Source organism: Amphibalanus amphitrite, unplaced genomic scaffold (assembly GCF_019059575.1).
Source record: "Amphibalanus amphitrite isolate SeventyFive unplaced genomic scaffold, NRLGWU_Aamphi_draft 000935F_arrow, whole genome shotgun sequence".
Lineage (NCBI taxonomy): Eukaryota > Metazoa > Arthropoda > Thecostraca > Balanomorpha > Balanidae > Amphibalanus > Amphibalanus amphitrite.
In genome coordinates this window covers 79,745-104,170 of record NW_024882429.1, presented here as the reverse complement: position 1 = coordinate 104,170, position 24,426 = coordinate 79,745, and the positions used below count along the sequence as shown (strand labels likewise).

General features: G+C 48.3%; 1 protein-coding gene and 1 long non-coding RNA gene across 8 annotated transcripts in view; one reads left to right on the top strand and one right to left on the bottom strand.

Moving 5' to 3' along the window:
* LOC122368271 (ryanodine receptor-like) overlaps positions 1-24,426 on the bottom strand; it is a 124,521-nt gene that overhangs the window by 91,550 nt on the left and 8,545 nt on the right. For 6 of the 7 annotated variants that reach the window (XM_043342042.1, XM_043342044.1, XM_043342047.1 and 3 more), the window contains 30 exons: positions 23,320-23,397; positions 21,087-21,162; positions 20,728-20,840; positions 20,343-20,448; positions 20,035-20,128; positions 19,055-19,237; positions 18,461-18,632; positions 17,993-18,162; positions 17,504-17,628; positions 15,271-15,471; positions 14,710-14,873; positions 14,153-14,343; positions 13,657-13,747; positions 13,223-13,370; positions 12,676-12,871; positions 12,181-12,391; positions 11,753-11,961; positions 11,294-11,436; positions 10,962-11,059; positions 10,419-10,572; positions 10,090-10,174; positions 9,651-9,771; positions 8,924-9,023; positions 7,397-7,595; positions 6,860-7,084; positions 6,401-6,537; positions 6,052-6,147; positions 5,656-5,767; positions 4,735-4,885; positions 4,020-4,330 (listed from right to left, as the gene is read on the bottom strand). In XM_043342042.1, the coding sequence (XP_043197977.1) occupies positions 4,020-4,330; positions 4,735-4,885; positions 5,656-5,767; positions 6,052-6,147; positions 6,401-6,537; positions 6,860-7,084; positions 7,397-7,595; positions 8,924-9,023; positions 9,651-9,771; positions 10,090-10,174; positions 10,419-10,572; positions 10,962-11,059; positions 11,294-11,436; positions 11,753-11,961; positions 12,181-12,391; positions 12,676-12,871; positions 13,223-13,370; positions 13,657-13,747; positions 14,153-14,343; positions 14,710-14,873; positions 15,271-15,471; positions 17,504-17,628; positions 17,993-18,162; positions 18,461-18,632; positions 19,055-19,237; positions 20,035-20,128; positions 20,343-20,448; positions 20,728-20,840; positions 21,087-21,162; positions 23,320-23,397 (4,460 nt within the window). Of the gene's footprint in view, positions 1-4,019; positions 4,331-4,734; positions 4,886-5,655; positions 5,768-6,051; positions 6,148-6,400; positions 6,538-6,859; positions 7,085-7,396; positions 7,596-8,469; positions 8,570-8,923; positions 9,024-9,650; positions 9,772-10,089; positions 10,175-10,418; positions 10,573-10,961; positions 11,060-11,293; positions 11,437-11,752; positions 11,962-12,180; positions 12,392-12,675; positions 12,872-13,222; positions 13,371-13,656; positions 13,748-14,152; positions 14,344-14,709; positions 14,874-15,270; positions 15,472-17,503; positions 17,629-17,992; positions 18,163-18,460; positions 18,633-19,054; positions 19,238-20,034; positions 20,129-20,342; positions 20,449-20,727; positions 20,841-21,086; positions 21,163-23,319; positions 23,398-24,426 lie in introns of all 7 variants that reach the window. The other variant, XM_043342043.1, reaches the window with a different exon arrangement.
* On the top strand, positions 16,237-17,229 carry LOC122368276. Its single transcript, XR_006254210.1, has 2 exons — positions 16,237-16,380; positions 16,762-17,229. It is a non-coding gene; the product is annotated as an uncharacterized LOC122368276 (long non-coding RNA).

Sequence of the window (24,426 nt, the reverse complement as noted above, 5' to 3'; positions counted from 1 at the left end):
TGGGATGGGCGGGGCCTATTTTTATCCAGACGATAGAGAGAGCCGTTTTTCTTATCTATCGCGGTAACTGGTACGCTGGCTGACGAGTCAACCTTATCTGATCTTTATAATTTAACCTTTGATCCCTTCATAAATGATATAAGCAACATATCCACGACTCATTCCCAATATGATAAGGTCAGGACCAGCTGCAAATTTCATGAATGTACCAAGGTGAGAAGCCTGAACTGTTTTGAAAATAACATTTCTATCATCCATATAAACGCACGTTCAATGGTGAATAAACTTGATGAAATTGTAACATTTTTGGCACAAATAGACCAGAAGATGGCATTTGTATGCATTTCAGAGACCTGGCTCAATCCAAAAATAGAAAATAAGTTTTGCTTAGGGGATGAATATATGGCTTTCTACAAAAGCAGAGAAACTAAAGTAGGAGGGGGATCAGCAATTTTTGCTTATGACAAATATTTCACTGGCATCCAAAAGATAATACTACATGAATTCAAAACAGCAGAAGTAGTTACCTTACAGGTAACTAATGGAAACAAGCCATCTTTCCTTATTTGTCAAATTTATCGACCCCCTGATAATGAATGGGAATTTCTTCTTGAAATGGAACAGTTTCTTTCCGCCTTAACCGCACTAAACATGCTTGCATTCATTGCAGGTGACTTCAATTTTGATTTATTCTCAATTAATAATAATCCTGCAAATGAATCATTTTTTACATTGATGTGCAGTTTTGGATTTTTGCCAACTATCTCTAAAGCTACCCGCATTACCCCAACCTCAAGTACTCTTATTGATAATATCTTCACAAATGACTTGTCTAAAATAGTAGTACCAGGGGTAATTGTAACAGACCTTTCAGACCACCTTGTAATCTTTACAACTGCAAATGTTGAATATAAAATATTAGAAAAGAAGGATAAGGAAAGAACAGTATTTGATTACAATAAAATTGAACACCTGAAGGGCCACCTAATAGAGAGTCTTGATGATCTCACCACTCAAACAGATCCTGAACTGGCCTGCATACAGATTATACAAGCATACAAGGATGGCATTGCTATGTGTTCAAAAACCATAACATGCTCAAGAAAAAATAACTTCATAAAACCATGGATGACCCCAGCTATACTCTGTTCCATCAATCACAAAAACAAAATGTTTGTGAACAAACTTAAAAATCCTAATTCATACAATATAGCACAATACAACAAATATCGAAACTGTCTAAATAGGGCAATTACAAACTCAAAGAAGGCCTACTATGAAGCAGAATTTCAAAAAAAACAACAGGAACCCCAAAAAGACATGGGAAACATTAAATGAACTTCTAAAACAAAAAAGCAAATGTGATATTTTGCCAGGTGAAACACTAAATAACACTGAGAATAGCGGTCAAGAAATGATGTCAATGGCTGAAAGTTTCAACAAATTTTTCACAGAAATAGGGGAAAAGTTGAAACAAAATATTCCTTGTAACAACACAAATCCCTTAGAAAATGTTCGAGAGACAGAAGGAGAAATGACTAACTTTTCTAGTGTCACTGAAGATAAAGTGGAACAAATAATTAATCAGCTTAAAGATGTTGGTGCTGGAATTGATGGAATCAATTCAAAAATATTGAAACATTCTTACAAACCTATCCTTTCAAAGCTTACTTATTTCTTCAACCTATGCCTCTCAACAGGAACCTTCCCAGATCCCTTAAAAATAGCATCTGTGAAGCCAATATTCAAAAGTGGAGATCATAATAGCTTATCTAACTACAGACCAATAAGCATTTTGCCAATAATTTCAAAAATATTAGAGAGGGTTATCCACTACCAACTGACAGACTTTGCAACAAGCAGACACATTCTCTCAGACAATCAATTTGGATTCAGGAAAAATAACTCTACCTACATGCCAGTCATGCTTATTCAAGACTACATAACTGAAGCACTGGAAACTAATAACATTATAGCAGGTGTCTTTCTTGACCTTTCAAAAGCATTTGACACTGTAGAACACCAAATACTACTAGAAAAGTTAAACAAAATGGGTTTTCGAGGAAATATTCTAAAAACAATCAAATCATACTTAACAAACAGATTTCAAGTGGTACAGATAGAAGGGGTCAAGTCAACTGAACGAGAAATAAAAATAGGAGTGCCGCAGGGGTCAATTCTTGGACCACTCCTTTTCATTCTATACTTAAATGACATTGCAAATCTTCCAATTGAAGGGCAAATTATGCTGTATGCAGATGATACTGCAATATTTTTCAAACATAAAAACAGAGAAACACTTCAAGAAATAACAAATGCAGCCCTGTCAAAAATATCTGAATGGCTAGAAGCAAATTACCTCACAGTGAACCCATCAAAAACATTTCTCCAAGTATATTCAAAACGGAGAACTGCTGAAAAGCTAAACATTTACATTAGAAACACAGCAGTAGTTGAAATGAAAACAGTGAAATATTTAGGAATCCTTATTGACTCTGACCTCAAATTCACATCTCATATCAGTAGCATATGTAAAATTATCAGCAGAAACATTGGAATGATTGCAAGAGCTAGACGCTTTATCCCAAAACAGCAGCTCATTCAATTATATTATTCTTTGATTTTTCCTTACATCAACTACTGCTGTTTCATTTGGGGTTCCAACTATGAAAACCACCTTCAAAGGCTGGTAATTCTGCAAAAAAGGTCCATGAGACTAATTGAAGGTATTTTCCCACCACAAAGTGCTACCCCAATATTTAAAAAATATAGTATTCTTAAAATTAAAGACGTAGCCAAACTTCAAATAATGCTTATCATGCATAAGTACATAATGCAGGAATTACCAGTCTCTGTAAGACGATTACTTCATCTTTCAACTGACCCTATCCATCAGACAAGAAATATCCATCATTTTCAACCTGTTTTTTTCAACAAAAAATTACAGGCTCTACTCATTTCCTTGCATCGGACCCAAACTCTGGAATGACTTAATAGCTAAAGATCTTCTATTAGAAGAAGTACCTCAATCAAAAAAACACTTTCAAAAAATATGTAAAGAATATCTTACTTAGTGAGTACTAAGCAAAAGTACTTATCAAAAGTTTAAGTGAAGTATTAGCAAAAGTATTAGTTAAGTAATCCTGGGTACTAAGTATCCTCGTAAATATACCTATAAATGAATATGAAAATATGTTAAATCTTACAATAAGAAAAACAACAAGAACATGATAATAAATAGCAATACATACCTAAATAGCGTAATACACACGCTTACCTAGTACTTTTCATACAAAGTGCTTAGCATCTCGACAAGTGGCCCAATAATAAATGGACATATTGGTGCATTTATTGTTGGGCTAGGCTGACAATGATGTGTTGATAATGTAACCTACCTTTGTGATTATCAACACAGGAGATACGTCCCCACTCAAATGGAACGCCGGACTTGAAGGGGTCCATCAGCAACAAGCCCTGCTTAGCTGGTGGGCCCTAGAAAGTCTGGCTGTTGACCTGCGCTCGAATTGACCAGAAATGTTTCCCCACTGGATTGCCATTTGCTGATTTTTCTTCTAGGAGTGAAAGGCTGAATGCACTCTAATAACCAATTATGTATGCATGTATGAATGACTTCTTTCTTAGATGTAGTAGAACAGTCATCCGCTGCTTTCAGCAATGACTACTTTGGCTCTCTTTATTTATTAACCGGTTCCCGCACTTCTTTTGCTTACTTTGTTTTTTTTTCAATTTTCCTAGCTGGGAGTGCCGCGACTTATCCTTTTTTATTTTTATCTGGTGTTAACGTAAGGTGCTGTGAGTCGCTGGGCTGAGGGTGGGGGCACTCCTGGTCACCTAATAATGGGTGGCGGAGTAGTTCGAAAGAAAAAAATCATACTAAAATCGGAAAAATTATGAAAGCGGATCTAGAAACCAAGTACTGCACTATGTCAAAACCCTCAGTTTACCCCATCACCCAACTGCGGCCAGCGGAGAGGAGCGTCATCCACACGGTCACTGACCTGTCGCCGAACTGTCCATATCCATCCGTATGCGCCACGGTGACCTTCCTGACAGCCTGCTGGCTGAACGTGGTGCCGTGGATGTGGTACTGAGTGGTCACCCAGCCGACATACACATGCGCCGGGTCCTGACCGGGGAAGATGCGCACGCCGTAGTAGTACTCGTTGATGAGTCGCAGACACTCGGCATCGAAGGCGTTGCCGATATCGTCTCCGGCCGGCTCTCCGTCCGGCTGCTGGGCGTTGGCTACCGACAGACGCTGACGGGAGAGCCGGTCCGGGATCTGCGGCGGCATCAGACGCATGTCCGCCTGGAATGGAGAGATAGAAGAGCGGCTGTCAGATAGGCAATGAGATACAGGAAACGTTCATGTCACATTTATGTCAAGGTGCGGTTATGGTCACGGTCACGCACAAGAAAACGAACATGATTACAAACAGCCATGGGCCACAGATCACGGTCACCTACGGTCATTGACTTAGCATGGTCGGAATAAGTTGACGAAAATAAAAACGTCACAGGGCTATAAAAAGTGTAAAATAAATATCACTCGGCTGACGGCAGTGAAAAAGTTCCAACTTCCATTATTATGTTTTCATCGATTATGATTCGGCACATAACGTCACGAGCCGGCCTTATTGCATGTACGGCCATGCGTCTCGTCCCATGTGCCCCGACGGTGAGTTCCATATCACTCCCTTCGTTCTCAGTCACCTGGGACAGCCGGACGGCCGATCCACCGGCGCCGAGAGCCCCCAGCGGCGGCCGCTCTCCAGGCAGCTCCAGGGTGGGGATCACCCGGTCCTGACTCTTCCCTCGCTTCCCGCCGACACGATCCGTGCTTTGGTCACGCTTCTTGAAGAACCTGTGGTGCGGGAGAGGGAGTCAGTGGAAAGTGAGGTTCAGGGCCCGGTTGGTCTTCAGGTTTTGGATCTCCGTCCACCCAGAACGGTGTCTCAGTGGAGGACAGGCTCATTCGATGATTACTGGTATGAGAAAGGGCAGTATCAGTGTTCTCTTAAAGGGACTATCCCACCTTCTAAAATGTTGTTAAAACCAGTTAAATTGTGCCCGACTTTATAGATTGGATGACCAGGAACACGGTTCTGGCATTTATTTTTCATTAAACATCTTAGGCTGCCCATATTCCAAACACAAACTTTCAAATATGGGACGTCACAGCCCAAAATTACCTCCTTCCCCAGGCCACATTACTGTCATAAAGCTGATTCTTTTTACTCTGTAGGCACCACAACAAAGTTCAGACCAAGTTTTAAGCGATTTTTCAACGAACAAACCCATTTAAATCAGAATGACTAAACGAGGTGACGTCACACTAACGGTCGCTCCATGTTGAAGATAGGGCCTTGTACAAGGCCCATTTTCAAATGATGGGAACGAATTTCTTCAACACCAAGAGGCCGCGGGGGTTGCAACCTAGATAGATAGTGGTTTCTGAACCTCGCCGCAAACTTGGCTATCTCAACTCAAACCCCATGTTAAAGGTGGGATAGTCCCTTTAATAGGCTCTGATATCACAAGTGATGGGTGGATGAAATTAACAAGAAAGTCTTCAAAGTTGCCGTGACACAGCGACACAAGAATCTGTTCAACTGTTCAGGGCAAAGTGCATACCTGAACGGCGACTTCCCGCGCTCCTTTTTCTTTCCGTCCGGCTGCGGGGTCTTCTCCTTCCCGGCGCGTCCCCGCTGGATGTCCATTTCGCTGGCAGCACGCGCCATCTTACCTGGGGACACCATCAGCCGGGTCAGTGCCACAAAGAAATCTCGGTGAATGTGAGCAGCAAGGCACTTTTTCAAGTTCCATGAATGGTAAATTTTGTTTCCAGTCAGCAGTCGAAGTCGAGGGAGCCACGGAGAAGGAGCCAAGGAGATGCATCACCCAGGTGCATCAACACGGTCTGGTGTGGATCATCGTTTATCGTTCTGAACACGTCCTCTGTCAAACTTGTCCTCATCCCTCCATAGCGAGAAGCGATAGGCGCCATTCGGAGGACGTTCGATAACTTACTGCCGCGGCGGGGGATGGCCGGAGTGCCCTTCTCGCCGTTGGCCTTGTTCATCAGAACCTCGTCCGCCTCCACGGCGTCAAAGCCGTTCTGCAGGTCTGTGGGACCAGCCATGCGTCAGTTATACAATGCACGTACACATTATTTGCCAACCATTTAACGTCGATTCAAAAATTGTCATCCCTAGCAGTCAGCTACTTCGCTTTTACTTCATCATAATCCTGTCCGAATACAATTAGTGGTCTCTTCAAACATAACAACATAACTAAAGCAAGTCACTCTGCGGTCGGCCTTCTCTGCAATATTCCCACACAGCAAGACACAGTCCAACACGTTCCCCTTCCTACCGACCTTTGATATCGGACATGGTGAATCCGGACTCTAGCATGGACTGTTTGAGCGCCGACGGCGGCCGGTTGCGCCCCTCGTGCCGCAGCCGGTGCTGGCGGACACGGATCTCGTGCCAGCGACGCTCCTTCTCGGTCTCACTGCAGTGGAGAGCGCAGATGACAAAAGAGTCAGAGTAAGCCTTATACATTAAACAGTCCCAGTCGGGGTCGGTACTCGGAGGGTCAGAACGTTAGATTTGAGAGTGAGCTGGAGACTACACGACAACGGCGAGGGACTGGAGGAAGGACGTCAAAGCACATGGTGCCGCAGAGCTAAAACTGAGAGGACGTTACTGGCATCACAAAATGTTCCCGCTTCCCCTATCAAGTGAGATGTCAAAAGCTCATTCACAGAACGAAAGTTCTGTTGTTGTTTTTTTTTCAATGCACTATCACTCCCGCCGTGTACGAGTGGACGTACTCGATGAAGACGGTCTGGCAGGTGACGGGCAGCGAGAGTCGCAGGAACTCCCAGTTGGCCTTCTCCAGCGTCTCGAACGTAGCGTGCGAGATGCGCAGGCAGGGCGGCGAGTCGGAGCCGGCAGGGATGCGCGTCACGTCGATCGGCGAGTTCTCCACCTCGTCGACGTTCTCAAAGATGGGCTGGTCCTTGGTGTACCAGAACGTCATCGGACGAGTCATGTTCCTTTGGGTGGAGGGAGGGAAAATTGAACGATTGAGTGTTGCGATACCATGGGACTGAGATGAGACGAGGGAAGATAGGATAGCTCGGAGAAATATATTTGCCTTTCCAAGCAAGGCTCAAACACAAGATTAGGTAGGAATAAGGTATTACGATTCCTTGAACAGTGCTACGAACGACACATACATATAACAACTAAACCATAGTTTCAGAAAAAAAAACGCACTCTTTCCTCTTTCAAAATACTCCCAAAACTTTGTCTACGCCCCGGCCTCCCCTATCTCACATTCTGACCCAGCTCCGACCACAACTCACACACAGAACGGTTCGTATCCCTCCTGCAGACCGCACTGTGTGAAGAACTTGAGCGCGTTCACATCGTGTCCGAACGCCAGACGGGTGCGCTGGGACAGACCGAGCGTGCAGGCGGGCACGAAGGCCTCGCCGGCCACCTCGGAGAAGGCCGTCTCTCCGCCCATCGCGTCCATCATCAGCTCGCCGTTCAGAGAGAAACCTGACGGACGGGTATAGCCGGTGAGAGAGACGGCGACAACGGGAGGATATACATGAAAACAGCATCCATCGGAGGGCGAATTCAACAGGAAATCTGACGGAAAGGGTACATTCAGAAATCACTAGGAGAAACACTGAGCGAGAAATCGAACGGGAGTAATGCACTCAGTTGCAATGTCGCCCTTTTAATCTTCTGCAATCAATCTGCAATTATTTTTTTTAACCAGTCTGCACTTACTTTCACCCTTTTACGAAATGTTCTCAACCTGTGAAAAGTTTGAATAGCAGAAGGTGACGAGCTTCACGGGATAGCTTAAGTGAGGAAATGAAAGAGAACATAAGAAAGGCATCCTCAAAGCAAATTTTATTACATACCTTTGGCTAAAATTCCCTGTCGTGCGCTTCTTTCGGAAAGACATGTGGGCTATAGAGGGATTATAAAGTACGCATGATTACAAACTGGTCAGCTGAAGCTAAAGACGGTTTAATAACTGCTAGATGCATTTCGGCTGTTTCGGATAAGCAAGCCTTCAATACTAAAGACGATGAACCTAACGCTTATTCCTAAGATATCTATCCCGAAGCCAGTGGCTAAGGGAAATAACACATATTTCGCTCTTACGTACTAGTTGCTTCAGACATGGGCGAAGTTTTAGCTATTTCTATAGTCTGTTCCATATCAAGCTTGCAGTTGGAGTTTCTTCGGCAGATCGCTCCTCCGCTCAAGAATTTGCGTCTTAAAATGTAAGAGCTGTAATATACGGAAATCACGCACTGCTTTCAGCAGGGCGCTTCGACTGCAAACTTGAAACGGAACAGAGTATAGTGAGCTGTGATCACTTCTTCATCCTCTGCGTTACACGGCCGACACTTACTGACGGTTCGGTCGATCAGGTCGAGGAACACGCCGATCACATCACCGACATGCCATTTGTGACCGTACGTCTCGCAGACGCCGCCGGACCATTTCTCCTCCTGGCCGGGGCGGGAGCGGGGGCGGGGGCGGGGGCGGGCGGGTCAGCGGGGCGGGGCGGACAGCCACCAGAGGACAGAGTAGATCCCACGCTCTCAACTGGGAGGTGTTTGTGTGAAATGGAAGTAAGAGGGCGAAAGTGTTAATGTTTGAAATCTGGTCAGAAATGAAACTAAAAAGCGCGTGTTTATGTTGTTAGTTAATTAAGCTCCCTCTACATCACTCAGTCATGCTGCTGTTACAAGTAAAACGCAAATTATTACGCCACAGCGCTCAGGTTTTCCAGCCGGCGCGGCGGGGAGCCACAAGCTCTAACGCCGGCGATCGGCCGGGGCCGCGCGCCGGCGACTACTTACTGATGGTTCGGTCGTGGAGGTCGAGCATGCAACCGACCACGTCTCCCACGTGCCACTTGCGACCCAGCAGGTCCACCTGGTTGCTGTGGTGTTTATGGGCCTGGAGACCGCGGGACCGTCAGGCGGCGGCCGGGTGACTCGGGTCACGGAGCGACCGGCCCGACCTCACCCGACCCAGAGCGGACCGGGCCGGGTCGGGCGGCACGGTGAGCCGCCAGCCGTTAGTTCGGACAACTAGACTATCCGAGCTACGTTATTGTCCACGAGAAGCGCGCATGGCGGCACTATCGCCTCGCTGTACAGGCGAGAGAAACACGTACTAACGCTCGGGCCTCGACAATGAGCAGGCTTTAGTGGATGTTATCGTTGCACAAGATGCGCTACACGTGACTAAATGGTACACCCATGAGCTGTTTTTATTTAGGGTCGACGGTTCAGTGATTGAGTAGTGTTTGTCATGCCACAGTAACGCCGCAGTTCCCAGACACAGTAACGAAAACGTTGCAATGATACACTATTTTGTTACTTTAACTCAAATATCATTTCTCGACAACATACACACTTCAAATTTATAGCATGATGTTACCACAAACTCTCGAAAAGTGACTAATGCACATTACTTTTAATAAGCCCTCTTCGTTAACGTTTACGATATAGCCAAAACGCAAGTATGACCCTTCAGTCCAATGCACGTAAGTCACAACGACTAAGCGGCGATCTAACTCACATGGTAGCCGTCGAAGGCCCAGGACGAGTCGTCCTGGCCGATCTGGCGGCCCGGGTGGGCGTCGATCCTGGCCCAGCCCACCTTCATCGGTCCGTCGGTCAGCACCTCAAACTCGAAATACCTGGCAACGGCGCGGTAAGTGTCACCGGGTCACACCGAAATGCCTGGCGACTGCAATCAGCAAATCAAACTCCAATCACCAAAGCAAACCGAATGTCTGAAGAAGAAAAAAACTTAACTTCATCAGAGCGAATAAAATACCAATGACAGAATAAAGCTAAAGTTCGATGTGGAAGCCTAGCTAAACTACATAAAAGCCTAATAAATCAGTACAAAAAAAAACTCAAGCTTGTGGAATTATATCACAGTTCGGCAATCATATTCCGCCCGCCCTGCAAGCTAATAACAGCCCAAGGGTCCCGTGTGCTATTTCGGTTACCATTTTCCGGAGCTGACGGCGTACGTCTTCTCGGCTCGGTAGGTGCGGTAGTTAGCCCGTCCGTTCAGCAGGTCATCAGTGGGGCCTGCTCGGCAGGGTATCACACACACAGAACCGTGAGTAGCCACTAGTCAGCACGGGTGTGTTACAGATGCTTGACGAGTACTCAGAGTTCAGACGTTCATTGTTGTTGAGCTAAATGTTAAGAGTCGTTCATAAAACACGGGTTGGTTTCGTGATTCAGTTATCGATTGAAAATATTCGCGGTATCTATTTATACTAGTCCTTTCCCACCTTACTGTCATTTCCTTTCCCATACAACTCCTTACCGTCGTCATGCTGTTCAGACGGCGGATCCAGGATGTATCCGTACACCAGCAGAGTCCGCACAGCCTCGCTGGCGGTGTCTCTGTTCGCCTTTTTGATAGCCTCGTCCACGCGTCGGTAAGGCACCAGATGGGGAGTGCGAATCATATCCATGTCCTGAGGGAGACAAGGACGGAGGTCAGGGTCACAAGTTCAAGGGGTCTGCTTCAGGAGTCATCAGGACAGGAGAGTCATGTCAGGAGTCAGAGACAGGTCAGTGGTCAAAGATTAGTGACAGGGGTCATGAATCTGGGGTCAGATGTCACTGGTCAGGAAAGCAGTCAGGGGTCAAGGAATATGGTCTTGGGTCGAGACGTGGGTCGTGGGCTGGGAGTCCAAGGTGGGCAGAGCAGCGTCGAGAGACATCAACCAGCGGCATCGTCATTCTCACAACAGCCGCGTCACATCATATTGCACGAAGCTTAAAAGCATTTTCAAGACCAAGTTATATTTCCTAATCGGCGATATGCATATGAGTTGTGTTTATCGTCATTGCTCCGGCTCACCTCGTTGAGCCCGTAGGTCCACCCCTGCTGGATGCGCTCCTTGGACCAGACCATATGGGTGTTCTCCGCCAGCTTCTCCACCAGCTCCTCCAGCTTGCCTGTGACATCATTGATGGCATGGCACGTTAATATCAGACATCACAGTGGGACAGTGACGTCAACGGACATCAGCACATTCAGTATAAGGCGGCTACAACGTGATAATGGCGGCATATCAGTCGCTTAATGACCTCACGAAGGAAAATGGCGATACAATTTCAGAAACACAAACCCCAATAAAGCAATAAAGTTGCCGTCGTGAAGCTACCCTCAGACCCCTCAGCCTGACTGACCTGTGAGGGACACCTGGGAGAGGTCGAGCGGCGCCGGCTTGTAGCCGTTGCTCTGCATGAACGGGTCGTTCGGCAGTCGGATCGAGCGGATACGGTTCGGCGGCTTGTCCAGCGTGATGTGGTAGCCCAGCTTCACAATGGTCCTGCCGAAGGGTAAATGAGAGTTCATGTCAACGGCAGGCTGTGCAGGAACTACGCGAAACCATCGGAAGCCACTTCAGAAGAGTTGCTAACAAGCACGCATTGCACATTTTGCATAAAAGGCAAAGCAAACACCAAGCCATATGAAACAGCTTAGATATTAAAAGCTCCCGCATTACAGTTTTATGCACTCTCCTTCACATTAAAAATTCCAGCCGAACATCCATCTGGTATGCATGAATGAGTAGCTATACCTTCTCTTTCATTTTACACTCAATCCCCATCAATCCACCCTTCCGCCTCCGGTGCCGACCGTACTTGAGAGTCTGCAGTGCCAGCTGGATGTCGTAGCGTTTCTCGGCGGGCGGCAGCCGCTCGAACTGGGTCAGGCACGGGTGCAGCATGTACTCGTCGTCTCGCTCCTCGCCGTATCGCCACCCCTCGTCGATCTTATTCATGGCCCAGATCTCGTGGATGTTTTCTGCGAGCCGGTCACGGATCTGCTCCACGTAGTGCGGCAGCGATACCTGTTTGGAGGAGGGTGCGGGATGTATGAGGAACGAAAGGTAGCCGATACCATAAATAAGCCCGCCGTTGCTTTTTGATAGACCAGGTCCACTAAAGGCTCCAACATTATTCCAGATGAAGCTTTCACGCACCCCGACCCCTCCCAGTCCCTCTTCCCTTTTCATCCATGGTAATCATGTGAGGTGTTCCCGCCCTCTCTTTCTCTTTCTCCCTCTCACCGCCGACGTGTCGATGGGCTGCGGTACAAACACGGGGTCCTCCTGTTCCACCAGCGGGCCGGCCAGCACGCCTTTGGCCAGCTCGCCAAAGTGGAAGCACGGGTCGATGGACATCTGCTGGGCGGGCAGCAGACACTCGGAGACGGGAGAGAAGCCCTCGGGCGGCTCGAACTTCTGCCGGCCGTGGTCGCCGCCCAGCAGGAACCGGGCACTGTGGGGCGACGTCAGAGAAGGTTCGGTTGAGTGTTGGGAGAGCATAAACGTTTCGTTACACTTAGTCGTTCTGTAGTTATGTCCTAAGGTCGGCGTGATGCATGTCGCTAGTCGAGGGCCATGTTTTCACCGACATATCAGGGTAAACAAAAACGTCATATTCATTATCCTCCACGATATGGAAACTGTGAGTAATAAGAACACAACAGCAATTCTCACGTTTGGAGCATACGTCTGCATGTCAATGTCGAAAACCACTTTCAAAAGTCGTCGCAACGATACCTGAGTTTGGACGAGCAGCTGATGACGGGGAAGAACATGCCGTCCAAGTTGAAGTCCCGGAAGCAGCCGAGCACCTTCTCCCCGTTGAAGGTGAACTCGATCGACGGCACGGTCAGGTCGAGCATCACGCCGATGACGTCATTCTTACGGATGTACGGCTCCGACTCCTGACGGAAGACCTCGTTCTTCCGGCCGCCTGCGGAGGAAGAAAACACGATCACTATGGCAATATCAAAGAGTGATGACAGTGAACAGCTGATGGTCTTCTTTCAGATAGCTCAATAACATCTCTTAGTAAGCGAATTCCTAAAAACAATAATGAGAATGAAGCAATCATGAAAAGACAATTAATGAAAATTAAAAAAAAAAATACAGATAGACCTTGCATTTTATTATCGATACATGAAAATGCTGCACGTGACGATGCGTAAGGCATGGTCAGAAAGGTTAACAGGCAACCAAAACCACTAGCGCAGACAGCACTAACGCAACAGCCTTCATTCGCTGGTTTGTCTCTAGCTGGTCACCGGCACCGCCGCCACCGCACCTGTCCAGAGGTGGGCGCCGTCAAAGCCGAACGAGAAGAGGTCGTCGCCCACGCCGTTGCCGCCCCACTTCTCCCCTCCGCCGGGGTAGGGAATGTAGCCCATCGTGTTGGCCCAGCCCATCCGCAGGTGTGGAGGCATGTGGCTCGCCTGGAGGAACGGCACGGCGGGTCAGGTCAGAAAGGGTCAGGTCGGGGTGCACACACAAAAGGTTATATAATGTAATGTTGTATTTACTCAGATACAAATAGACATGTGAGCCCTGACAAGACCAGTTTAACAGTTGATCGAACGCACATAATCGATTAAATCTCGACCTCGGTAAGCTTCCAAGCATGCAAGTCAGTCTCCAAGTCATTGATTTCGGTAAAAGAAGCTGTCATATCTGGATAAGCGTCGCAAGCGCCATGTGATGCGTTCGAGGTCATATTCTTACCTGTTCAATGTGATCCACGGTCACTTCGTAATACCACTTAAGGTACATGGAAGACCCCTGGACCTTGCCCACGTAAATGTTGGGGTGAACACTGAAAAAAAAGAACCAATGACGCATTTCACACAAACACACGGTAACGGCCAGTCAAGTAAATACATCAAGGAATTAGGAAGAATCGCATATTCAATTGACTTTGAGCCAGCAGTCAGTAATTAAGGATCGCCTATAATATCAGCAATCGCATTTTTTTATCTCAGGACTTTTAATTTATCCTCCCATTCTCATCCTTTTTCTCGCAGTGTCGGTCTGTGATGGAATATTGTCACGCTGGCTCTTTCCAAATCCGTCTCACAGCACCACGACTCGGCACAACTTGTTGCGACTCGGGTGCTCAGGCTCAATGTGATCGTCACGATCAGAAGCATTCATGTCACTACTCCGTCCCTATTCGTCACAAGTCATCACAACCTGTCACAACCCGTCCCGTCTGCCTCACCTGGAGACGTGGTCGACCAGCGCGGTCTGGAGCAGCAGCGACTTGCCCGGCAGCAAGTAGTCACAGATGTTGTTCTGCGAGCTGCGCACGGCCACCCCGTTACCAACACACAGTGAACGGAGCACGTCCAGCACCTTGGGATCGCGACCGTGCTTCTCAAGGATAGAGATGATCACCTTGATGTGTTCCTCCTGCAGGGGGAGGGAGAGGGGTTAGCGTGAGGGGTCGGTGGGACTGAGACGAGAGGCATGTCGGGCTGAGTAAATGTTTACTTCGGTTGGCATTCGTACAAGAGCAGTATTTATTTTCCCGTACCAGGAAGGGAAGAAACTTCGGATGGACGATTGGGGCTGTTCACTTTCAGGGTCCGTAAAACAGCAGTACCGATACGATAAGAAATGATACGCTACGTAATCAGTACCGATACGAAATGATTATCGAACTCAACCCAGCTGTTACGGTTTCATACCCGCACGGCAAACAGTAAATTATGTCTCACGAGCACTGTCACCCCCTCCCCCCCCCCCTCACCGCTTCGTCCAGTCGTCTGACATTACCTTCATCACGTTCAGCGCCTCGGGCGAGTCGATCAGCACACAGTGCAGTACGTCAAGCATGCCCTCTCCGCCGGCCTGAGAGCCCAGTCGAGAGAACAGCCAGTTGAGGCGCATCGAGTTGGCGAACTGGGCGCAGTTGTTGTGGTTGCCCTTGATCATCGCCGCTAGAAAGAGCAACCACATCGTTAGTTACGGTATATTGTGGAAAGCAAACATTAAATGGCTTACCCAGACATTAAACGTGGCAGGAAGACGTGACGTCACTTGTTGCTAGCAGTTTGGTTATATAGAGCCACCGCACAACCCTTGACTCTTAGTTATGTTAGCTACGCATCAGCAAGCGCTTACGTTGATATTCAATGGAAAAACACAACTCTAACGAATAGTGTTTGTCTATTTCAAACAGCCTGCGGCTATCATTGCGCGTGAATGCGAATACGCAAATAGGTATCATGGCACACGTTACGACACAACGGTGTTTCTCCAGAGTTCGGGAGCGCGCACGGCGCACTGTCACATCATGGGAAATGCAGCGCTATCGGTGCGCGCAAGCTAGCTTACCGAGTAGCTGGTAGAGGTAGTTGCTGATGATGTCCCACATCTGCCCAGATTCCTCGCCAGCCAGAGACACCAGGTAGCCCTCGCTGGTGATGACCGTGATCTTGTCGATGGCGTCCAGGATGAGGTTGAGGATGCCTTCCTCCTGACACAGGTCCTGGCGGTTCCTCAGCGCGCGCAGCTTAATCTGGCGCTCCTCGTGCTCTGCAGGGTGGAGAGAGGAAGGGAAAATGGAGAGAGAGAGAGAGAGAGAGAGAGAGAGAGAGAGAGAGAGAGAGAGAGAGAGAGAGAGAGAGAGAGAGAGAGAGAGAGAGAGAGAGAGAGAGTCGAGCTCAATCAGGTAAATTGACGACGAAAGAAAAATGTTATATCGAGATTGGCACCGTATCGTATTTTGCTATCGCCAATAGATTTTCAAACTGCATTTCAAATATATAATACTTGCTACTAAAATATAAATAATTCATCCAATGTTTTCAGCTAGTATTTAGAGGGATTAATTACCCGGCAGCCCGGAGTATTGGATGCTTTGTTCAATCTAAAAGGTGCTCGGCACGTGCATTTTCGCAGAGAGGCTAAACAAAATGTAAAAAACACATCTGAACCCAAAATTAAATTAAACGTCTTACCACGTAACTTGCAGAGTGCTTCCAGAATTCATTAGCATTCATTAGAGGCATTTATCGCATTGAGCTGGAAATCCATTGGGGTTACAGTCCTTCGTTACGCTTATCACAAGACAGGCTGCGCACATTTTGCGTTCGCCGTGCCAGCATCAGGTCGCTGTCAAGTGTCAGCCTCCCTCGCGCGGCTCACAACCCCTTTGAACCGGCGCAGTCCGGTTCTGCACCCCAGTTACACAATAGTCCACCCAACCACATGGCGAAGCGAGCACAACACTCAGGAATGCGTCTAAGGGACCCTTCGCCCGGGTCGGAGTTTCCCAGCGACGCGCTACGGAAAGTTTGTTTACCTCGGCCCCCTGGGCCAGTCCTGCGTCTCCGAACAGGGGAGGGTGATCGGTATAAAACCGCCCGGTGGCGCACGGAGGGACATAGCGCCTCTGTCCTCCTGTGATCTCAGTCGTGGAAGTTCGCTCTACATACAACTCAGGTAAGATCAGCGGCAGACGGGTAACCAGCGCAGGCAAGGAAGGCCCATCAGGCTCAGAGACCGATGCAGATAAGTAGCATCACGCATATTTGCCGGTTGGGCGCCGACCGACCGGTACCTGACGGGTACCGGGGCCGGCCTGTTTTTGTCACCCGACGGGTACCTGTTATTCGTCATTCATTCAACCCGTGATTTTGGGTTCCACGTAGGTAAAGAAAATTCAAGTCAGGCAACCAGCGTGTTCCCAAACTGAGGGCTATCTTCAATCTCTGTATGTTTCTTATAAGCCTTACAAGCATTTTTAGAGAGAATCTACCCTCGCTAGCTCTCGTTCGACCCATATATTTCACTGTCGCTAATTTGCACTTCTCTCTCCAACAGCCATGTTCCGCGCCGCCCTGCTGCTGCTGGCTGTCCTGGTCGCCGTGCTGGCGGTCACCTGGGCTGCTCCCGACCCGGCTCCGGTCGACGAGAACGTAGCAGTTTCCTACGCCACGGCTGATAACGTGGCGCACGGCTACGTCGCAGACAACGTCGCGCACGGCTACGTCGCTGAGAACGTCGCTCACGGCTACGCCCTGCCGTAAACGTCTGCCCGATGCCGTCCCGTGTCAACGCCGGAACGCCAGGTCAACGAGGAGTCACCGGAGTCCAAGAAAAGGTCACCAGGTCAACTGATCGGCGGCTTTGAATTCCGACATGACTTAGAGGATGGCTCGAAGTTGATTAGGCGGAAAATGACCATGTTTTTCACGGATGGACTTACCTCAAGGGCGGTTACTATGTTTTTACTTTTGTTTCTGTCTTAGTGTTGTGTTTTGTTGGCGCCAATAAAAGACAGTGAAGCTATCCGTTGTGTCGCAGCAAAATGCAGACCGTGATTATGACCGACTCTCCAGTGAACTATGTAAAGCTAGTGAATCTAGCCGCAACAATCACGGATCCTTATTGGTATTTATAAATTGAGCATTATTTCCGTGGCACTTTCAGCCTACTCAGTGCTCAGGTTACCTTTACCTTTAAGCTAAAGTCACTGCAGCCTATAGCAGGGACGAACCAGTGAGCGTGAGAACGATAACGCCCTCTCTCCCCTTCCCCAAAGCTGCCCGAACTGCAAACTGACCCATTTCTGCGTCCGGCTGAGCGAAGTAGTTGATGAGATCCTCGAGGCACATGACGATCTCCTTGAGGTTCATCGAGCTCAGCATCACCGAGTGTCGCCGGGAGGTGCGGATCTGGTCCAGCTGCCTGTCAGTGTCAGAAGGGGGGAGTGTCAGACGTCGTGAAGAATTCGTGCTATAAGCCAAGAGAGATCGCATTAAAAGAGGGGAGGGGCGAAATTATACGAAGAGACGTGATGTCAGACCATGAGATGCTGGAAAGAGCGATGTCAGACGCCTCAAGGGGCTGTGTCGGACGCCGAAACGAAGTCCCATTTCATGTAAGTAATTGGACACATACAGAGCAGTACCCACTAAATAATAACAGAAAACGATAGATGGCAAACAAAATGCAAATTGGCCAAGCATGGAAGTAAATACATACACAAAAACCGGGGATTATTTGGGGGGGGGCGATTGCACATTCCGCAAACCAGCCACATCTTTCTTACTTTGTAAACTTTGTGAACAGCGAGCTGCATTTCCGGATGACTCGTGCCGTGCGCGACTCCTCGTCCTGGCTGCGGGAGAACTCGAGGCCGTCGTCCATTTTTCCCTCCTCGTGCAGGATTGCCTGCTTTACCTCAACCTTTCCCACGCCCTTCTTCTTCGTCTCGAAGGCCTGTCAAAAGGACAACGCAGGACTGTTCAAAGACAAAGCAGCTATCGTTGGCATATGAAAACAGATGTAATGTTTATGTCAAACCTGAACAAGGACGGTTGCAAACGGCTTGTCTTGATTCAATTTAAGTTGATTGCACCCTCACAAAGCCGAGAACTTAAATTAATATTAGATAAGCTTACGAACACAGAAACACTGAAACATGAACGATAAAAACGAAAAACCGAGAAAAAAGCAAATCATACTTCAAAATTACCACCGCCGCACAACACACTACCGCATTAGTTCCCCGACTGACCTTGTATGAGAGCCAGAGTCCGGACTCGATGTGCTGCACGATGACGGTCGAGTCGCCGTATTTGATGAGCGGCGTGCCGATCACCTCCAGGTCCTTGTCCTCCAGCATCACCTTGTTGTCGTCCTTCTCCTCGCGGAGGTAGAACGTGGTGGACGCCACGGTAGAGTCCGACCTACACCGCGGCGGAAAGGACAGGGACGTGAACAAGGTCATACAGCGATCAAAGCATGAGAATAGGCGAGCAAGTTCAGACGTGAGCATGAGTTCAGACAAACCAGTCGAGCTCTTAGACATCTGTGTAGGCTGAACTGAGCCATGCATTGAATAAACAAAGGGAAATAAGACTATGTCGTGTTGATGACATAAAATATAAAAAATTAGAAAATTAAAATGACTTCTGAACACCGCGTAATACGCTGCCACTTAGGAAAACCCGCGAAGCAATACACGAATATGAAGCAATACGTTGCGCAACTGTTACCATTCGCGCCATTAACACATTAGCGCAATACCTTGCCATGTAAACATGAGACACCACGGGATCAGTGCGGTAATGACAGCAGGCAGAACTCCCCTCTTCCAGTGCGCACTGACCGGTGTATGAGCGTGATTTCGTTGTGCTCGTTGATGCCCAGATATCTTCCTGTTGTTATGTGCCGGATCCTCATGGGGTGGAACCAGTTGATGTAGCCTCCCGACCACTTGGTGCGGGCCAGCTCCAGCCGCCATAGGGAGCGTGCCTGACTCACCACGCTGCCGCCCTCGTACACCACGATACTGACGGGGAGACGGGGTAGGTCAGCGGAGTGCGGCGTAAGGCCAGAAAAGGGCAGTTAAAGCAGGAGAAGACAAGGTAGAGACGAGAGCAGACCAGGAAAGGAGAGGGACTGGGAACAGGGCGTAGCCGAGGGCACGACAGGGCAGGGTAGACTGCCGGTAGAGGGTAGGACAGGTAGAGCGCAGATCAGATTTGAGCGATACTGGCGGGGAGATATGGGGTAGGTCAGTGGGAGGGAGACATTAAAGAGGGCCAGAACAGGGCAAGGTAAGGCAGGCCATGGCAGAGGCAATAGCAGCTCGTGAGCTGCTATTGCTCAGCTCGACCTGCAGGTCGAAGGGTAGGGCAGATCAGGACAGGGAAGTTTAGAGAAGGTACGTACAGGACAAGGTACGAGAGGGTACGAGACAGTACAGAAAAGGGCAGGGCGTAGAAGATGACATGGCGGAGGGTAGGGCAGACAAACGGTAGGACAGGTTAAGTCATATCAGGTTTGAGCAGTGAAGACATCAAGGTGGATATTTCACAGCAGCACAGGGCAGTATGAGCGATAATTTGTTCACCGATGCTTGCTTTCCTCTAAAATAAGTATCGATTGGCGCCTTCAAGTAGCATTTCACTTCAGCGTTCGCCGTCCAGAACAACCACATTATCCCCTGTCTAACGGCCATTCCCAGCGTTGCATCAACAAACTAACCCAGGTCATACTGTGCTAAGCTCAGTCCCTTCCCATCTAATGCGTCATCGCCTGGAGCGCAGTTGGGAAAGTTTACGATACCCCGGCGCCGCGCCTTACTTTTGTGAGTCCTCCTCGGACCAGTTGGAGGGAATCGTCAGACACTCGTCTCCGCCGTGGAAGAACCGCAGCACCTCGCCGCCAAATAGGTAGCCTGCAAACAACGGACGACGTGTGTTGGTTATTTACATGTCAGAGTTCCTACCTATAACAAACACCCACGCTGGGCACGGTGACTGAAATGATCATTCGGCTCGGTGAAACATTTGTTCATAACTATGAGCAGTGATCACTGATCATTTTGCAACACATTATGATTCAACATAAGCTCATTTTAGCATTTCTTCCCTCAGAATCGTGCCACGTACCGACATATTTGACTCTGCTGAGACCAGTGCCGAACGGAGATACGGACCAGTGGGTCACGTGGAACGAGGCGTTCACGATCGGCACCTCGTTCTCCAACGTCGCTTGCTGAAAAACAAACACGATTGGATTACATAGTTATGAATTAAGAATAAGGCAATACCGAAAAAGTCATTAACAGCTCGTAAATTTTTATCTATCGAGATAAAAAAGAAACAAAAGAGAGTAGCTATTGAGAAGGCCCATGGCAACTACCACTGTAATCCAGAGTCGAATGACAGCCAATCATCCGGCTGGCGTTGTGCCCATATGACTAGTGGCTCACTCAGGCTCATCCCTCTCCACCAATACTCGTGCCGGACCGCACATCCGTCGCTCTTCACTCACCAGGTAGCGTTCGGTGGCCACGGAGACCAGAATCAGATCGTCTCCCACTCGGACCTTCTCGCCCTCTGAGCGCTGCTTAGAGGCAGGGTGGATCGTCCACCAGCAAGCCTCGCCTGCAAGGAGCAAACGGCGGCTTTAGTTATTCGCGGTACGGAAATGACATATTTACAATCAGAAACGGATCAGAAACCTAATCCAATTTGTTCAACAGTCGTCTATCAACAATTAAAATCAGCGATCCACACCCTACCTCGCCCCATCCCTTCCGTAACAAATGTCTTTGCTCAATCACCTTGCAGATGGCCCGTGCCCTGCCATCTCCCACAATTCCTTCGCTAACCGATCAGTGTTCTACAAACCTTGGCAGTGCTCCTGCAGACCGACATCGAATGCCAGCTTGTCCTTGGATGAGCTGGTGGACAAACACGCCAGATACTGCAGGAGAAAGAAAATACATATATCTTCACGCCTATCATAAGTAAAACTAAATTCCTATCAGACAGACCCGAAAATTGACTGAAATGGGACTTCACTGAATGATCATTACATGACACTGAGCAACGAACATTTGCCACGAAAGTAAAGTAATGCTCTTTCTTGCTTCGTCTAAACGCATCGATAGGCACATCGTATTGGTGCTGTGTGAGTGTGTATGCTGAGTGCGAGTGAGCGCGGCGTCACCTCTCAGTTAACGTCTCAATAATATGACACCCACTACACGACTTTCCTCATCCAGAGGCACAGCGTGTCATTCGAAACCGCGAGCTCAGCTGCAAGAGACATGGAATACGATCCGCCGTCGGCTGGCCGGCCAGGGCCCGCCCAGATCTCGCTCTGGTCCTTTCCGTCTGGGTCGGCCGGTCGCCCCTGGGTCTGTCCTCGTCCCCCCCCCCCCCAGGGGAGGGGGTAGGGGAGGGGGACAGGGTGGCCGGAGCCAGGTGACGAGCGGTGGGCTGGAGCGGTGCCAACGACAGCAGACACTGGCGCCGTCGGCAGAGACAGCGGCGGACGGCCGGCCCGGCGGCGACCCGCACACTGAGCAACAGGACGCCGGCCGGCCGCCAAACGGGGGCCAGAGGGGCGAGGTCAGGCGGTTATCACTTCTGGGACAGGTCTCTGTTGTGACCAATGGTCCAACATCAACGGCATATGCATTAACAAACACCGTTTAAGATTTTTTGCGAAATTGCTTTTAATTTCATGCAAACTATTTATGCAAGCGGGTAGGAAAACTACCGTTTGGTTCTTCTTCGTTATGAGACCTGCCACGTGAACGCCTCATGACACACCTGTCAAGGGTGACAAACTGAAAACATAATCTTCCTCAGTCGAGTCTGGAAATTTATTATACATATGGTTGTAAAAAATGATTATATAACATAAAAAGATTTGCGTAAAATGCTCCTAGCATCGCACTGATTTCAAAATTCCACCTTTTACAAGATGGACGAAATTTGGGTAGCCGTCTTGGGCCATTCATTATTACATAGGAAGATCGAACGTGTCCTGATCTTATCATGCTTTCATCGGAATCGACCTAAATACTCTTATTCTATATGTGAGAATGTTATGTGAATGCTTATGCGTGAATGTTTTTACCTTGGTTTTTCAATGTGTTCTGACTCGTGCTCAAGGATAGCCCTATGGCCTAGGCCATGATTTCAGGGACGAGCACACGATGTAAATAAATAAATAAATAAATAAATAAATAAATAAATAAATGACAAATATTTCCGCAAGGCAAGAGTAAATAACATCGCACATAATGAAGCGATAAAGTCACAAGTCAAATGAAGCGAAAAAGCAAAAGGTCATTGCGAATTGAAACAAGCAAAAACCGAGAAAATTTTGGACTAATGTCGGCTAATTTTGTTTCGTAACTAGGCTTTGAATCTTTTTTTACTACCTTTTCTAGGCAGCGAACCAGAAATTAAGTTCCTTGTAATGTTCACGAAATAATTGGTCATGTGCACTTGTATTTTAATATAAGGGTTAAGGGTTGTCTAAAACCAGGTTTCCTATCATGTTTGATGTAGCTTCTTATGTGTCAGCACAAGCCTATCTACAGCAAGCTTTGGAAGTTATAAAAATATACACGCATCGAATGGCCAAGAAGGTTACCAGGGCTTGCTTCCACATGAATGTTCGCCTTCGCTGTAAGTACTACGAGGCGTCGCTGGACGGGCGCATTAGCTCAACAGCTGACCCGTCGTGTAAGAACAGAGTCCCCGCGGCCAGCTCCGGGACATTTTAGACGAGAGACGAGAGAGCGGCGGCGGGGCGCCTCAGGGCCAGTTGGCCGGCCTGCATAGTTGGCCTGCTGCCCACCGACCGCTCGGTCCGCTGCGCCAGCCCGAGGCTACCCGGACCGGCAAAGCCTCTGCCGGGGTCTCACATAAGACCCCATGACCGGCTCTGAACCACGTATCTACTCTCTAACGCAGCCATCACCTCTCAGCTGTCGGAGTCATCACTGTGAACTGTGACTGACGCCACGTCACTGAAGACTCTGAACACGTCAGCGGGCCATCACTCCTCCGCCCGGACCGAGGACCACGTCACTGTGACGTCATCACGGTCCGGCTGACTCACCATGTCGCTGTTCTGATGACGAAGGAGGACGGCATTGCCGTAGAGCAGAGTCCTGTGACCAGAGCCAGTGCCCTTTCCCTGTAACACGGGAGATGTGGTCAGATCTCGTCGTCAGCTTCTTACTTTCTATGCTCCGACTGAGAGGCAAGCATAATAACAACAAATGCAATGAAATGTCAGCTGTCAGCACACAATACACAACACATAACCGCACAGATGTACAGAGACGCTGAGCAATACGAAGACCTTGCAACAGTGGAAATGCATCCTGCAGAAGGAGATCTGGAAAAAAAAAATATTTGTATGATTTTGGCTTGGTCATCAGTTCAAGGTGATAAAAGTTGGCTGACTGTCAATGAAATGCAAAGGTCCCCTAGCTGGGCATAAGCAGAAGCTTCATTAAATTACATCAGCAATTGCACCAATGTGTTTCCACGGAGCTTCAGCGAAGCAGGTGTTGGTTTGTAACGCGCGTATTACTTCAGGAAATAATGCGTGAAAATCAATGAAGTAGCGAAGTAGTTCAGAGCAAGTCACGGTCCAACATGAAGGACAATTTCGTATTCGACGGTAACGCCGAACGAATGCGCTAAATGCGGGCCGGAGCGCCGCGACCAGACGGCTACGGTGCTTTGCGGCACAGCATGATTCAGGCGTAACGATAGCGACACCTAGTGACAAGAATATAAGCACGGGCGGCTGCGGCGCTTTGCGGCACAGCATGATTCAGGCGTAGCCACTAGCGACATCTAGTGACAAGAATGTAAGCACGGGCGGCTACGGTGCTTTGCGGCACAGCATGATTCAGGCGTTACCACTAGCGACACCTAGCGGCCAGAATATAAGTACGGATGGCTGCAGTGCTTTGCGGCACAGCATGATTCAGGCGTTGCCGTTAGTGACACCTAGTGACGAAAATTTAACCATGAAGGCGATGAGAACGACGGCAATGCGAGGGAACATAATCCGTTGTTACAATTTCTTAGCTGAATCATGAATGTCACAAATATTATAATTAGTTACAATGCTTGTCTTAGAAAGAATAAAAACTCAACTCTTTCCAGTGCATGTCCATATCATATTATCAGTGGCGGCGGAACACCTTCA